The sequence below is a fragment of the Eubalaena glacialis genome, chromosome X (assembly GCF_028564815.1).
Source record: "Eubalaena glacialis isolate mEubGla1 chromosome X, mEubGla1.1.hap2.+ XY, whole genome shotgun sequence".
Lineage (NCBI taxonomy): Eukaryota > Metazoa > Chordata > Mammalia > Artiodactyla > Balaenidae > Eubalaena > Eubalaena glacialis.
Genome location: NC_083736.1, coordinates 13,977,113 through 13,992,792, shown reverse-complemented (window position 1 = coordinate 13,992,792; position 15,680 = coordinate 13,977,113). Strand labels below are relative to the sequence as shown.

The following is a 15,680-nucleotide window of genomic DNA, read 5'->3' as shown; positions in this document are numbered from 1 at the left end:
TTGTAGCAATGACCAGAATTTGGATTCATCTGATTGTTTTCTCATGATTAGAATCAGGTTAGACATTTTGGGAAGAATAGTTCATTGGGGCTGTTGTAGACTTTGTAAGGACACGTCAGGAGTCACGTAAGGCACATAACCTTCCCTCTGTTGTCACACGGTGGATGATGCTGAGTTTATCACCTGGTTAAGGTAGTGACTGTGTGGATGTCTCTTTTGTAAAGAAACATTTTTTTCCATTTTAGTTTCTAAAATACCATCCCCCACTGAAATGAACTAGGGTTCCTGGAAGAAATGGTTGGTTTCAGGTCTGGGGCAGGGAAAGTACAAGATGAGCCCAGAATGTATCGCTAGACTTAAAGGAAGGAAGAGTTCAAAAACCAAGGGGGAGATCTTGTATAAGGTCAAAGAAGCCACTTGAAAGGGGCTCACTTTGGACAGTTTGAACATCAAAAACAATAATGACAAAATTGGATTATAACACATTACATTTTTTTAAAATTCCATAATAATACTCAAAAAAAACAAAAGGCCAATTAAAAAAAATGTAGGTGCAACCCCCAATGTAGTAACTGAGTCAAATAAGGATCATCAGTGGATGCCAAAACCATTGGATGCCAAAACCATTGGATGAAAGGTTTCGGAAAACAGGATATTCATATGTTCTCAAAGCATCACCACAGAGTCTTTATTAATTACAAAAGCCTGTCTTTTGAACTGAACACCTCGTACACATTTTTCCAAGTTGCATGATGCTCTTGCTGTTTGATGGCTGCGTGCTTCAGCATCCACTCAATGCGCCACATGTGCTGGAGCTCACGCCATCCCAGCCATGGTGCTGGATGCAAGAGAATCAACTGCAAGTCCAATAAGAACACACACCCTGTCCTGGGGGACTCATCGGGTAGTATAATGGTTCTCTACATTTTGAGGCTGACAAATCACCTTCCAAGAAAGTGATGAAAGCTGTGGACCCACTTCCTGGAAAACTGCACACACATAGCAATTGGAACGGTATTCATATCTCAGAAGCCTCCCATCCATCGATATTCTTCTAGGGGTCCTCAGATACAGACCTCCAGCTAAGATAGTCTTTATAAAAAGGGGATGGTAATAGTACTCACTTCACATGGTAGTGATGAAGAGGACGTTTTGTTCTAAATGGAAAGCACTTAGCACAGTGCCTGGTCTATGGTAGGAAATTAAATGGGAATTATTATTGTGCTATTATTAATTTCACCTTAGTTCCCGTCTCCTTCATCTCTTGCCTACTCAAAGCCTCCTACCTGGTATCCAGGCCTCCAGCTTTCCTCTTCTCAATCCATCTTCTGCTGTCAGAATGCTCTTCCTACATTATTTTGGAGCTTGAATCTCTAAATGGCTTCCCTTAACTCACAGCATAAAATGTACACAAATCCGTACGGAACAGCCTGAACTCCCCCAGAGGGTTTAGTGCTTTGGCTTTGGCTCTCACGTCTCCCATGGCTCCTGTTATACATTCCTGAAGTGCTTAGTGAGAAGGGAATGCCAATCTGTAGCCTGTTAGGATGCTGGTTCCCCAAATTGTTACTGACGGTGGGCATCAGAGGTGGGTGTAGCCTCTCCGCTGATTATATATAGAGTGTGCATTTCTCCCTCTAAGTCATCCTTATCCCACTTTGGGTGTCTCTTTCTATTTGACTAGGAGAGTAAGATACTCTTTTTCTCCTGTGTGAATCTAATGTGCATTTTCCGGCACCGTTCTAAACTTGGAATCACCTTGCTTTTTATTTTAACTTTTGGGCTACATGGTTGATGTTGCCAGGGGCCATTCTTGCAGTATAAGGTGCAAATGTTTTATTTTTGTGGGGACAGTGTGGGCAGGTAGAGCGGGTGCTATGGGTTTATTTTCTGGATCTGCCACTTAACTGGGTAATTTTTTCCCAAGTCCCCAGTCCTAAACCTCAGGATCTTCATCCTTTAGGGTTGCTGTGAGGAACAGTTGAGGTGGTGCTTTGTAAACTTTCAACTGATATAAAAATACTACTTTTCCTCCTTTGTTACATTTCAAGCAAAAGTGAACTGGAAAAAAAGATTCTTTTTTGCTTTCTTTTTTGACAGTTCTTTTAAACATCTTTAAAACAGCCCCCCTCCCTTATTGTTGGACTCCAGAACCATACCTGGAGACTTTTTCTTGTAAAGAACTGCTGATAAACCCCATTTACGTATGCCTTCCCTCAGGGGTTAAATGTTGCTTAAAAGGTGCTCTTTATTGATCGTGATTCACTGCCTGCAGATGATGTGGTGCCAGCCAGGGACGGAGTTAATAGTGATATAGACTACTGTGCTTTTAACGCCCTGCTAGGGTTGTGTTCTACCGTTTACTATTCAATGCAAAACTCATTCAAAGCATACTAAGTTTTTATTCCATTGCTCTTATATTTTATGGCTTCCAGGGGCTCTTTGAGAAGGAAGTAAGTATAGCAATAACAATGCTTTGGGGGAAACTGTGTGCATGGCAACCTGTTTTAAAACATGCTTTCTCCATATGAAATGGATTTTGATATAAAGTATTATAGGAATGTATGCATGCTGGGAATCTTAAGTATGCTATTAAAATTTTTTAAAATTCCGACCACCTCTTTCTGTTAATGGAGAAGAAATGGTTTAATGGCTGCATCAGGGTAGCAAAGAAGGTGGACTATATGAGGCATTACTCTACCCTTGCCCTGGTGCCTTGGAATATATGTTTTCTTATATTGGGAATTTATTAGGAACCAGGAGTCTTGGACAAACAAACTTGACTATGACAAGCCTTTTGTTTGTCAAAGAACCACATGTAGACCATGGCGGTCAAGTCTTGTAAGTCCAGCCAGTGTTTAAGGATAGCGATTCCCATGCGTTGCCGCTGGTGATTTTGATTTTGTCTTGTAAGAAATAGTACAGTAAAAAACTTTTTTAAAAAGAGTGCTTCCATTATTTGGGGGGTACATGCATGTATGAGAGAGAGTTGCTGTGATTTTGACTGTACATAGCCAGACCTTAAAAAAACCTTTCTTAGGGCGTGATAAGGAGAACCATTGCATGGTGATTATAGTTTTTTTTTTTAAAAAAAAATCATCATTCATTTGTTTTTAAATCAATGCTATCCAATAGAACTTTTTGCAGTGATGGAAATGTTCTATAATCTGCACTGTCCAATATGGCAGCTGCCAACCACACATGGCTATTGAGCACTTGAAGTGTGGCTCAGTGTGTACACGTGAGGAATGGAATTTTAAATTTTATTTGGTTTTAATTGATTTAAATTTAGATAGCTACTGCGGCTTGTGGCTACCACATCGGACAGTGCAGGTTTAAAACTTTCTGCTCCTCATATGTAACAAGGCACACACGAATAGTTCTGTATACTGCGGCATTTCAAAAAATTTAACATGTAAGACCCTAATATCTAATAACTCTCCCCACTGAGAAGTGTGTGTGTGTGTGTATGTACAGAGGTTATTTAAAAAGACAAGTTGTCTTAAGATAGAGCTGAGATGTCTCGAATTAAGTGAAAATATGCCCCGATAAGTATCTTATGACTTAAGTCCATTCTGTGTGAAACAAAAATGAAGCCCTAAGTCTTACATGGCACAGAGCAGCACCCACATTTTATTGGATGTGCAGGAACCACTGCTGCTCTGCATGTGGAATTGTGTTTCTAGCACTTGTGTTTTGCTGGAGCATGAATGCCATAAAATCAGCATGTTTATTTAGCAGCATTGCCTATTTTGAGAATTCTGGGGTTTTTTTTTAAATTAATTAATTAATTTATTTATTTTTGGCTGTGTTGGGTCTTCGTTTCTGTGTGGGGGCTTTCTCTAGTTGCGGCAAGCGGGGGCCACTCTTCATTGTGGTGCGCGGGCCTGTAACTATCGCGGCCTCTCTTGTTGCGGAGCACGGGCTCCAGACGTGCAGGCTCAGTAGTTGTGGCTCACGGGCCTGGTTGCTCCGCGGCATGTGGGATCTTCCCGGATCAGGGATCGAACCCATGTCCCCTGCATTGGCAGGCGGATTCTCAACCACTGCGCCACCAGGGAAGCCCGAGAATTCTGTTCTTGAGTGTTGTGGTTTATGTGGTTGTTCTACCTCTGCCCCTGAACACATATGAAAGAAAATTAGTAAACCCAGTCATTTGCCTTGGAGCTTCCCTTTGTTAGACTCAACCTGTGCCATTTTGATGCGTTGGCAGAGTTTGGGGCTGACAGCCAGCAGACAGGAAATGAGAGCCATTAGGTTAGACCCACCCAAGTCCACTTGCTGAAGTGGGTAGGGAATTACTCTTGGTACAGGAAAGACTTCTGAAAATCATGCACTTGGCAGCTTTCGCTGCTTCTTTATATTTCCATGACTTTTTGAGAGATATCATGTTGTAAACACATAACCCCCATAAACAGCAACAGCTCATATTTTCATATAGTTTCAGAGCACATTTATGCATTCTCTTTTGGCCCTCATAACATTTTGATGAGGTGGTAGGTATTGTTACTACTTTTTTCTAGACTCTCAGGAGTCAAGTGACCAGTCCGAAGGCATGTGGCTAATAACTAGTACAACCAGGAATGTGAGGGCGAAGATGTAGGCCCACCCCGCTCTTCCACGGGCTCAGAGGTGGGGAAGGAAGCTTGAGATACTTGAGAAAATGGAGTTCCCTTGGCCCTTTGGACCTTCTCACTTGTGGTGTCAGGGTACATGCCCTGTGGGGCCCACTGCAGCACACAGCTTAGACTTGAGCTTGTGGCCTGGGTTAGCATGACGGGGATCCTGGTCCCACCTTGAACAAACTGTGTGCCTAGTGAGTCACTTGAACATCCTTGACCTTCATTTCTTCGCACATAGGGAGTTGAGTGCATCTTGCAAATGCCCTTTTGTTGCAGAGAACCAGGAAGGACTCAGCGTTTGTGTAGTGAGAGTGCATGGATAAGGATATATCAGTTTTGGGGGGCTGTTTTTTAAAAAAATATTTTCTTTGGTTATTCCTGTGTTTTCTTTATTGGAAACCCTTTTGTAACAGTAGAAGTGGTTTTCCTGAATTAAAATCTAACTAGGAGGTATCTTCTACTTGATTGGTTTTTTTTTTTTAATTAATTAATTAATTTATTTATTTTTGACTGTGTTGGGTCTTCGTTTCTGTGCGAGGGCTTTCTCCAGTTGTGGCGAGTGGGGGCCACTCTTCATCGCGGTGTGCGGGCCTCTCACTGTCGCGGCCTCTCGTTGTGGAACACAGCTCCAGACGCGCAAGCTCAGTAGTTGTGGCGCACGGGCTTAGTTGCTCCGTGGCATGTGGGATCTTCCCGGACCAGGGCTCGAACCCGTGTCCCCTGCATCGGCAGGCGGACTCTCAACCACTGTGCCACCAGGGAAGCCCCTACTTGATTGGTTTTAAGGATATGTTGATTTCTTTGTTCATCTAAGTAATCTTGTCTTTTCTGCCAATTCTTGATCTTTTTCTGTGTCTTCTCCATACTCTAGCCCCACCCTCCCCCTTTCCAGCATTTTGTCCAAAAGTCAGGGAGGAGAGTGAGGTTGTCTGTTATGATTTTGTTTATGTATTTATTGATATTTACTCCATATGTTTAGGGTAAATCTTTGTTTTCTAGCCTGTCAGCATAGGGTTTCTCCAATTGTTCCCTCTCCTCTCTTTAAAAAAAAGTGGATTTTCACCTCTTATGGAATTCAGACTTCTATTGCTATAAGTCAGCAAAAACTTGGCCAAGGCTAGGAATGGGTCAGGCATAAAACACTTACTTCTTGACAATGTCATCTTCGTAGATCAGTAGAACTCTTGAGGGGTTGATCAACCTGCTGACTTACTTGGGACCAAGCAAGAGGAACCCCAAGCTGAGTCCGTGGCTCAAAGTGAAAGTACAATTGCAGGCCTATCTCATGGAGAAGGTGTATTTCTTCGGGAACCCAAGATGGCGGCATCTAAGTCAATAATCAGTCCTACTTTGAATACTACATGTAATTTGAGGTAGTTGGAGCATCACATAAAGTTTCTAATTTGAGAATAACAAAATTGTGCAAATTATTTCTCAAACCCTTGGACCTACTAGAATGTTTATTGGAATGGAAAACTTTCATGCTGTTGACCTATATTAGTGGTCTTCAGAAGGTTATAAATTTCAGTCTAAATTGAAATGCTTTTATAAATTTTCTGAATAAGGTACTTCCAATTTTAATATACAAGCAAGTGATCAGTTCCTCTGACAAAAGAAGGAGACCGTTGGTTGTGGTTGGACTAACGTCTTCCTGGAGTGACTATGGAAGTAATAATAGAATATTCCTTAGTATCTTCTCTTAGTGGGGGTTAATTACGGAAAGTGTTTAGGATTGTAAATAGGATAATTGTCCAGAGTTTTTTTACACCTTGCTAAGTTAATTCGTCTTTTGCTCTAGTGATAGATACAGCGATGCCAGTGATGACAGCTTTTCAGAGCCAAGGATAGCTGAGTTGGAAATCAGCTGAAACTGATACGTGACTTGGAATCACCAGGACTGCCTGAGAGGGTGAGTGAGATGGAACCTTTAAGTTCTTGTTTGTTTTACAGACAAGCTGTCTTCTTGGTGTAGAAGGGAGCATCACAGGACTTGTCTCGCAGGATCCTGCTCCCCTGGGATGCTCCTGTTTGCATAGTTAGCAGGACGGACTTGACAGCTGATTGTGCTTCTGGGAATCTGGAATGCACCTGAGAAAGCAGGCAGTTAGGAATGCGCCTGAGGCCAGGAATAAATATATCTGTGCACCTATAAATGGATACGTGGAGGCTGATAGTGTAGCTGAGGTGTCAGCAAACTTGTTCTGTAAAGGGCCAGACAGTGACTGTTTTCGGCTTTGTGGGCCCTCCAGTGCGTTGGAGAGGGAGAGCAGGCTTGGACAGTATGTACATAAATGGGCAGGGCTGTGTCCCAATAAAACTTGATTTCCAAACACAGTGTGCTGACCCCTGGTCTAGGTCACTCATGGAAAAGCAGATTTCCTTGGATTTGTAGAAAATAAAATAGTGTTTTCTTTCTTTGTAGGGAGATACCAGAGACTGGCTTGGCTTCCAAGGGCAGCTTATGTCCCTCACGGCTCCTGGAGGTTTTCTTAGAGAAGGTAGCAGCCTGGATGGCTTTATTCCATTCACGCTCGGAGGCAGATGCTGCCTGGACAACCCTGCTCTTTAGCAGGGGCAGCAGCTTTTGGAAAATTCGTACAGAGTCAATCGCTCCAGTGTGATTTCTCTTCTTACTTCACTTAGGGGCAGAACATTCCTGTTCACCAGGGAAGGCACATCCGGGTCTATTTAGGTTTGCCTCAGACATGGAGACCTTCAGAAGCAAACCAAAATGGTGCAAAGATTAGTTGGAGATACTTGCAAGGCATATTATTCAGCTGCTGATGTGGCTAATACTTATTTTTTTTTTTTTAAGGCTCTGAAGTAACCGAAGCCAAGATGAAGGAACTATCTAAGGAAATCACCACACTCATAGAATCACTCTTTTCTCCACCAAACATGGGATGTACAGCCTCGAGGGGAATCTAATAATATGCACTTTCATGAACCAGAATCAAAGGGGTAGTTTTCTTTTTCCCCCAGAGGTGACCTTTGGTTCCTGCAAATTTCTGTAGCCAATTAAACTTTTCCCAGCAACTTCAATGGGCAGAAAGTGTGTTGGTGTCTTGTCTGGTGTATGGTGACGTCCAGGTGGTGAGGAAGGATCCAGGTAACTGAGCCTTCTCTGGGCTATATGGGAAGGCCGGCAGGGCACACGCAATAACTAATTTTGTGTCAAAAATGAGTCATTCTGTTACCTGGAATTCAGCCACAGATTTGCATGTGAACCAAGCTTATTTCAGTTTTTCACTCTGTTTATTTGTAGTAAAAAGTAAAATGAAACAGGTCCAAGACTGGGGGTGGTAAGTAAGGCCCTGGCCTCAGGCACAGAATTTAAGGGGGCATAAAAAAACTCAGGAATCAAGATCAGTAACATATATATATATATTTACTTGAGGTGAAATTCACATAACATAGATTAACCGTTTCAAATGCAGTAGCATTGTGTACATTCGCAGTGCTGTGCAACCACCACCTTCATCTGGTTCCATCCCTCTTCCCAGCCGCCCACGCAACCACTTATCTCCTTTCTATTTCTATGGATTGGCCTATTCTGGATATTTCATATTAGTGGAATCATATAATACGTGGCCTCTCGTGTCTGGCTTCTTTCACTGAGCTTGATGTTTTCAAGGTTCATCCATGTTGTGGCCTATGTCAGTTCTTCCTTGTGGCTGAATAGAATTTCCTGTATGGATTAGACTACAATTTGTTTATTCATTCATCCGTTCATGGACATTTGAGTTGTTTCTACCTTTTGGCTTTTTTGGATAGCGCTGCTGTGAACATTCATGTGTAAATAAATTTTGTTTGTTTGTTTCTTTGTTTTTGTTTTTTGTTTTTGCCACGCCGTGAGGCTTGTGGGATCTTAGTTCCCCGACCAGGGATCCAACCCGGGCCCTCGGTAGTGAGAGCACAGAGTCCTTAACCGCTGGACTGCCAGGGAATTCCTGTAAATAACTGTTTGAGTATCTGTTTTTAACTCTTTTGGTAAACGGTTATACCTAGGAGTGGAATTCCTGGGTCACGTGGTAATTCTGTTTGACTTTTGGCGGAAGCATCAGTAATATTTTAATGTAAGATTTTAAAAAACCAAAATTCATAAAAAAAAATTTACAAAGAGCAAAATACCAAATTTTAAAATATGGACAGGATCCAGCCCTGCCCCTCCCTCACCTGCTCTAGTCCTGGGCCAGTTGTACAACATTCTCATCCAGTATGCTTCCTAGTTTCCCTGTTGAATGTACTTGAGATGACTTAGTTGGTGCTTACATTTGAGCCTTCTGAAACTGATTTAAATATTTTAACTGCTCGGTTAATTTTTTTGTGGTTGTCTTTGGCCTTTAACTGTTTTCTCTTAATGCTGTAAAGCATTATTTTGTGAACTGCTACAGAAAATTCATCTACCAAACACATGCAGAAATGAAATGAATGATTCTGGTAAACAAAAATATTAAAGAGCTTTAGGGCTCCACTTGTGAAAATTACAGCTTGACGATCACAAGAGGCTCCAAATGAAAAGCCCACAAGATAGGTTAAAAGCTGGTATAGGCCTCCTAGAGAGAGGTATGTAAGCACAGAGGGGATGCTTGAACAGCACAAAGAGGTAGTCTGGCTTAAATGGGAGTTTTCAATTGTAGTAATTATGACTTCTAAAGTTACTTATAACAGAGTGCTTACCTTTGGGCTAATGATTAAGAAGCAGCAAAGCAGCCTCTTTGTTGTTGCTACATGAGATTTTCTCTTTTGGAGACACCCGTTGAACTTGGAATTCAGCGAAGCGCAGAATGGTAATAGCATGGCTGCTTAGGGTAGTGGAGCACATAGAAAGGTATTATAAATCAGTCATTCGACAAATGTATCCTGAGCCCCCAGGATGAGCGACACATGGTGTCAGGTGCTGGGGGAAGTGAAGGGGAGCAGAATTTGCCCCCCAAATATGTCTCTTTGGCATAAGGATTATTTTAGGCTGATTATTTTAAAGAAACAGCAGACACAGGAAAAGCTCTGAAAACTGAATAGAAGTTGCCCTTTTTAAGAGACATTTACATTTATAAGGGAAACCTTTGTTTGTAAAGGTGAGTCCTTCTTTGTACCAGGGAGAGACTGAGGACTCTATATCTCTGGAACTCTTCTCAGTGGAGAAGGCAGGGACTTAAATCTGTATAACAACCTCACCCTTGATTACTGTGTTTTGCCTGGTCACCTTCCATAACTGGCTCCCCGACAAATACATCTTCTGTCTTTAGCTGGAGATGGTATTGAAGGTGGTGGCGTGGGCTATTTTGAAGAGTCACTCAGTTTTCCTGGGTCTCTCCCATGTATACAGCAGGTACACATGTTATTAAACTGAAACCAAGCAGGACCCTGCAGGGCCCTCCCGGGTACAGAAGCCTTTCCATGTCGTCTGTTTCTTGTTTGTAGAAAAAGGCTTTAGTCTCCTAAGCTTTCCCTGAGTTCCAAAGAGCAGACTCAAGCAGTTACTAATTGGGGAAGTGAGAAGATGCAGAAACAAAGGAGAAGCAGTCGAGAAACAATAGTTCAGTGATAATACATAGCCCTAGTTCCTCCTCAAGGGATATACGTGACAGTCTGATGCATATCTTTGAGTTGTTCTGCAGGAACTACAACCCGCACGCTGGTGATGGATGGTGGCTACATGCCGAGCACAGGCAGTAGACCCCAGACTGGTTGGAACCAGGTTGACGATGTTGACTCCCAAAACATTACCGTCACCTCCCCACGCACCAATAGAGAACTGTGCGCGGACCGATCACACACCCTCTTGCCCCTTTTGCCTTTAAAAACCTTACCCCCAGGCCAGCCAGTAAAATGGATCTGAGATCAGCCTACATTTCCCATCTTCTCGGCTGGCGCCCTCTCAATCAATAAACCTTTCTCTACTCAGAACTCCCAACATTTCGGTTTGTTTGGCTTCAGGACACACAGGCACACAATCTTGGGTTCAACAACAAAACTTGTTTGTTTTTCTCCTGGTAATCTGTCTTTTATTACAGAAAGGTCTCAGCCAAGAACCTAGAAGGGTAGAGGGAAGATGATTTTTTCTTCCCCTACAGAAGCAACCTACCTTCTTGCACCTGACCTTCTCTTGGGGGAAGGCAGGCTTTAAACAAATCTGTAGGAAAATAAGCATTTAATTATAATTGTGAGATGTTCAGGGAGCTATGAGTGTTAAAGAATTAGGACAGAGAGACTATGAGAGAGTGTAAAATGGGATCCTCTGACAAACTGGGGAGCCAAGGAAGGCCTTTTGAGCAAAGCTGGTAAATGTTTCACACAGATTTGTGCCTGTGGTCACACAATGCAAAGATGGTGAGCAAAGAGCTCTGAGAACCAGTGGGCTGTGGTTTCCCAGACTGGCTGGCAGTTGGGTGAGTGGTGACACTGTTTCACTGGTGTCATCACCTGCTTGGTATCAGCCCACACCTTTCCTTGATTGAAATTTGGATTGGACTAAAGCTGAAGGGACTCAGCTTTTTTGTTTTCTCCATAAGCTGTCCAGCTCCATTCCCAATTGTCACTTTTGTTGCTGTATTTCTTACTTGGACTTTATATTTTGTTGAAGTAAAAAGTACCAGTTACATGCACATCTATGCTCTGATAAGGTCAGTGCCAGACATTGATACTCATCACAGTTTCCCCTAGAGTTGAAGTTCTGCACCCCGAAGATGCCGTACAAGACAGGGGGAGATACGCAGAAACAACACCAGAAATCCAGAGTTAGTGAAATGTTGCCTGTGGGTTCTTTTCTGTGCTAGTGTCTTTGGGGTTTGATTGAATTTCTTGAATGGAGCAAGAAAGAGCTCAAGATCGTGTAGCAGCAACAGGTCTGCATCACTCTCTCCCTAGGCCGCCAAGCCCTTCTCAGAGTCTCCCTTCTAACTCTTTTGTTTCACTTGTGGATGAGGAGATGTGGGGTTCTTTCAGTCTGCAAAACAGAATCACACTTGTATTCTCAGGGTCAATGGTAAGGAAGCAGGTTCTATACTCATCGTTAATCTGAGCAGCACAGTCAGTGCTAGCCAGAAAGTCAGCTTTGGGGAAGTGACCAGCCGCTTAGTTCTTTCGGAGGTAGGCTTTTCTTGTGTGATAGCATCATTTGATTTGTGTTTACATTTGAATATGGGTTTATTAATAAGCCAGATATAATGATGAACTGCCACTTTGCACGTCACTGCTTCTTCTATTATCAGTAATAATCAATAGGTGAGCCATTTTGAAAAACAGCTCATTCTTTTGTGACTCACACTGCCCTTGAGCAAAACCACTGTATTTTCATCTTTCATTGGGTTTTGCTATGCATCAAGGTTTTTCACTGGTCTGGTGGACATCCCACCCTATTTCTACATAGGCTTTCCACATGGGACATACTAGGCGCTGATGGAAATATAAATTGAACTTGTTGAGCTGCTTTTTGCTATGCAACTTTTGGTCTTTAAGGTTTATGTCCATGAATATCTCTAAAAGATAGTGGCAAATTCTATGGGGCCCAGTTTCCATCCCTGAAGCTTCTTTGGTATTACCTGCTTCCTCTGAGAAGAATATCAGTGTAAAGCTGGGGAATCCAGTTGGCACTGTTTGATTATATAGTTCAGTTTTAGCCTTAATGTTAACTTTTAAACTTCCCATCTTGAAAAAGAAATTGTTTTGAAAATAGAATATTGCCTTAATTTTTTTTTTTTCTGTGGGAGACTGTGCTTTCAGTTAATATGCTGGGAGTATTCTGTAGAGTAAGATAAAAGCCTAGAATCTGGGGATTGGGGCCAGTGTCCCAGTACTAAACTTTTCCACACTGAATCACCCTCTCAAGGGGATGCTCTGAATTAAACCTCACCATGTGCCACAGGCTGGGATGATGAGACTACTTGTTTGTTTGTTTGTTTGTTTTAACATCTTTATTGGCATATAATTGCTGCACAATGTTGTGTTAGCTTATGCTGCACAACAGAGTGAATCAGCTATGTATACACACACATCCCCATAGGGATGTGTGTGTATAGAACCAGCTTTTAGTTTTATTGATCTCTGCTATCGTTTCTCAAAGAACCAGCTTTTAGTTTTATTGATCTCTGCTATCGTTTCCTTCACTTCTTTTTCATTTATTTCTGATCTGATCTTTATGATTCTTTCCTTCTGCTAACTTCTGGGTTTTTTTGTTCTTCTTTCTCTAATTGCTTTAGGTGTAAGGTTAGGTTGTTTATTTGAGATTCTTCTTGTTTCTTGAGGTAGGATTGTTTTGCTGTAAACTTCCCTCTTAGAACTGCTTTTGCTGCATACCATAGTTTTGGGGTTGTCGTGTTTTCGTTGTCATTTGTTTCTAGGTATTTTTTGATTTCCTCTTTGATTTCTTCAGTGATCTCTTGGTTATTTAGTAGTGTATTGTTTAGCCTCCATGTGTTTGTATCTTTTACAGTTTTTTTCCTGTAATTGATATTTAGTCTCATAGTGTTGTGGTCGGAAAAGATACTTGATACGATTTCAATTTTCTTAAATTTACCAAGGCTTGATTTGTGACCCAAGATACGATCTATCCTGGAGAATGTTCCATGAGCACTTGAGAAGAACGTGTATTCTGTTGTTTTTGGATGGAATGTCCTATAAATATCAATTAAGTCCATCTTGTTTAATGTATCATTTAAAGCTTGTGTTTCCTTATTTATTTTCATTTTGGATGATCCGTCCATTGGTGAAAGTGCGGTGTTAAAGTCCCCTACTATGATTGTGTTACTGTCGGTTTCCCCTTTTATGGCTGTTAGTATTTGCCTTATGTATTGAGGTGCTCCTATGTTGGGTGCATAAATATTTACAATTGTTATATCTTCTTCTTGGATTGATCCCTTGATCATTATGTAGTGTCCTTCTTTGTCTCTTGTAACATTCTTTATTTTAAAGTCTATTTTATCTGATATAAGTATTGCTACTCCAGCTTTCTTTTGATTTCCATTTGCATGGAATATCTTTTTCCATCCCCTCACTTTCAGTCTGTATGTGTCCCTAGGTCTGAAGTGGGTCTCTTGTAGACAGCATATATACAGGTCTTGTTTTTGTATCCATTCAGCCAGTCGTGTCTTTTGGTTGGAGCATTTAATCCATTTACATTTAAGGTAATTATTGATATGTATGTTCCTATTACCATTTTCTTAATTGTTTTGGGTTTGTTATTGTAGGTCTTTTCCTTCTCTTGTATTTCCTGGCTGGAGAAGTTCCTTTAGCATTTGTTGTGAAGCTGGTTTGGTGGTGCTGAATTTTCTCAGCTTTTGCTTGTCTGTAAAGGTTTTAATTTCTCCATCAAATCTGAATGAGATCCTTGCTGGGTAGAATAATCTTAGTTGTAGGTTTTCCCCTTTCATTACTTTAAATATATCCTGGCACTCCCTTCTGGCTTGCAGAGTTTCTGCTGAAAGATCAGCTCTTAACCTTATGGGGATTCCCTTGTATGTTATTTGTTGCTTTTCCCTTGCTGCTTTTAATATTTTTCTTTGTATTTAATTTTTGATAATTTGATTAATATGTGTCTTGGCGTGTTTTTCCTTGGATTTATCCTGTATGGGACTCTCTTGCTTCCTGGACTTGATTGACTATTTCCTTTCCCATGTTAGGGAAGTTTTCAACTATAATCTCTTCAAATATTTTCTCAGTCCCTTTCTTTTTCTCTTCTTTTTCTGGGACTGCTATGATTCGAATGTTGGTGCATTTAATGTTGTCCCAGAGGTCTCTGAGACTGTCCTTAATTCTTTTCATTCTTTTTTCTTTATTCTGCTCTGCAGTAGTTATTTCCACTATTTTGTCTTCCAGGTCACTTATCCGTTCTTCTGCCTCAGTTGTTCTGCTATTGATTCCTCCTAGAGAATTTTTAATTTCATTTATTGTGTTGTTCATCATTGTTTGTTTGCTCTTTAGTTCTTCTAGGTCCTTGTTAAACATTTCTTTTATTTTCTCCATTCTATTTCCAAGATTTTGGATCATCTTTACTATCATTACTCTGAATTCTTTTTCAGGTAGACTGCCTATTTCCTCTTCATTTGTTAGGTCTGGTGGGTTTTTGCCTTGCTCCTTCATCTGCTGCGTATTTCTCTGTCTTCTCATTTTGTTTAACTTACTGTGTTTGGGGTCTCCTTTTTGCAGGTGGCAGGTTCGTAGTTCCCATTATTTTTGGTGTCTACCTCCAGTGGGTGAGGTTGGTTCAGTGGGTTGTGTAGGCTTCCTGGTGGAGGGGACTGGTGCCTGTGTTCTGGTGAGTGGGGCTGGATCTTGTCCTTCTGGTGGGCAGGGCCACGTCCGGTGGTGTGTTTTGGGGTGTCTGTGAACTTAGTATGACTTTAGGCAGCCTCTCTGCTAATGGGTGGGGTTGTGTTACTATCTTGCTAGTTGTTTGGCATGGGGCGTCCAGCACTGGAGCTTGCTGGCCGTTGGGTGAAGCTGGGTCTTAGTGTTGAGATGGAGATCTCCAGCAGAGCTCTTGCCGATTGATATTACGTGGGGCCAGGAGGTCTCTGTTGGTTCAATGTCCTGGACTCGGCTCTCCCACCTCGGAGGCTCAGGCCCAACACCCAGCTGGAGCACCAAGACCCTGCCAGCCACATGGCTCGGAAGAAAAGGAAGAAAAACAAAAAAGAAAAAACAAAGAAAATGAACAGACAGAACCCTAGGACAAATGGCAAAAGCAAACCTAAACAGACAAAATCCCACAAAGAAACATACACATACACACTCACAAAAAGAGAAAAAAGGAAAAAAAAATTTAAAAAATTTAAAAAATTAAGAAAGAAAGCAAACAAACCAATAACCAAATCCACCAATGGTAACAAGCACTAAAAACTAAACTAAGATAAACATAAAACCAGAAACAAATCAGACGCAGAAAGCAAACCCCATGTCAACAGTTGCTCCCAAAGTCCACCACCTCAATTTTGGGAACATTCATTGTCTATTCAGGTATTCCACAGGTGCAGGGTTTATCAAGTTGATTGTGGGGATTTAATCTGCTGATCCTGAGGCTGCACGGAGAAATTTCCCTTTCTCTTCTTTGTTCGCACA

General features: G+C 41.6%; 1 protein-coding gene across 6 annotated transcripts in view; it reads left to right on the top strand.

Annotated features, from left to right (window-relative positions):
- CTPS2 (CTP synthase 2) overlaps window positions 1-7,664 on the top strand; it is a 126,623-nt gene extending 118,959 nt beyond the window's left edge. For all 6 annotated transcript variants that reach the window (XM_061177805.1, XM_061177804.1, XM_061177806.1 and 3 more), the window contains 2 exons: window positions 6,421-6,531; window positions 7,438-7,664. In XM_061177805.1, the coding sequence (XP_061033788.1) occupies window positions 6,421-6,490 (70 nt within the window). In that variant the 3' untranslated portion in view covers window positions 6,491-6,531; window positions 7,438-7,664. The remainder of the gene's footprint in view (window positions 1-6,420; window positions 6,532-7,437) is intronic.
- The last annotated feature ends 8,016 nt before the right edge of the window (window positions 7,665-15,680 follow it).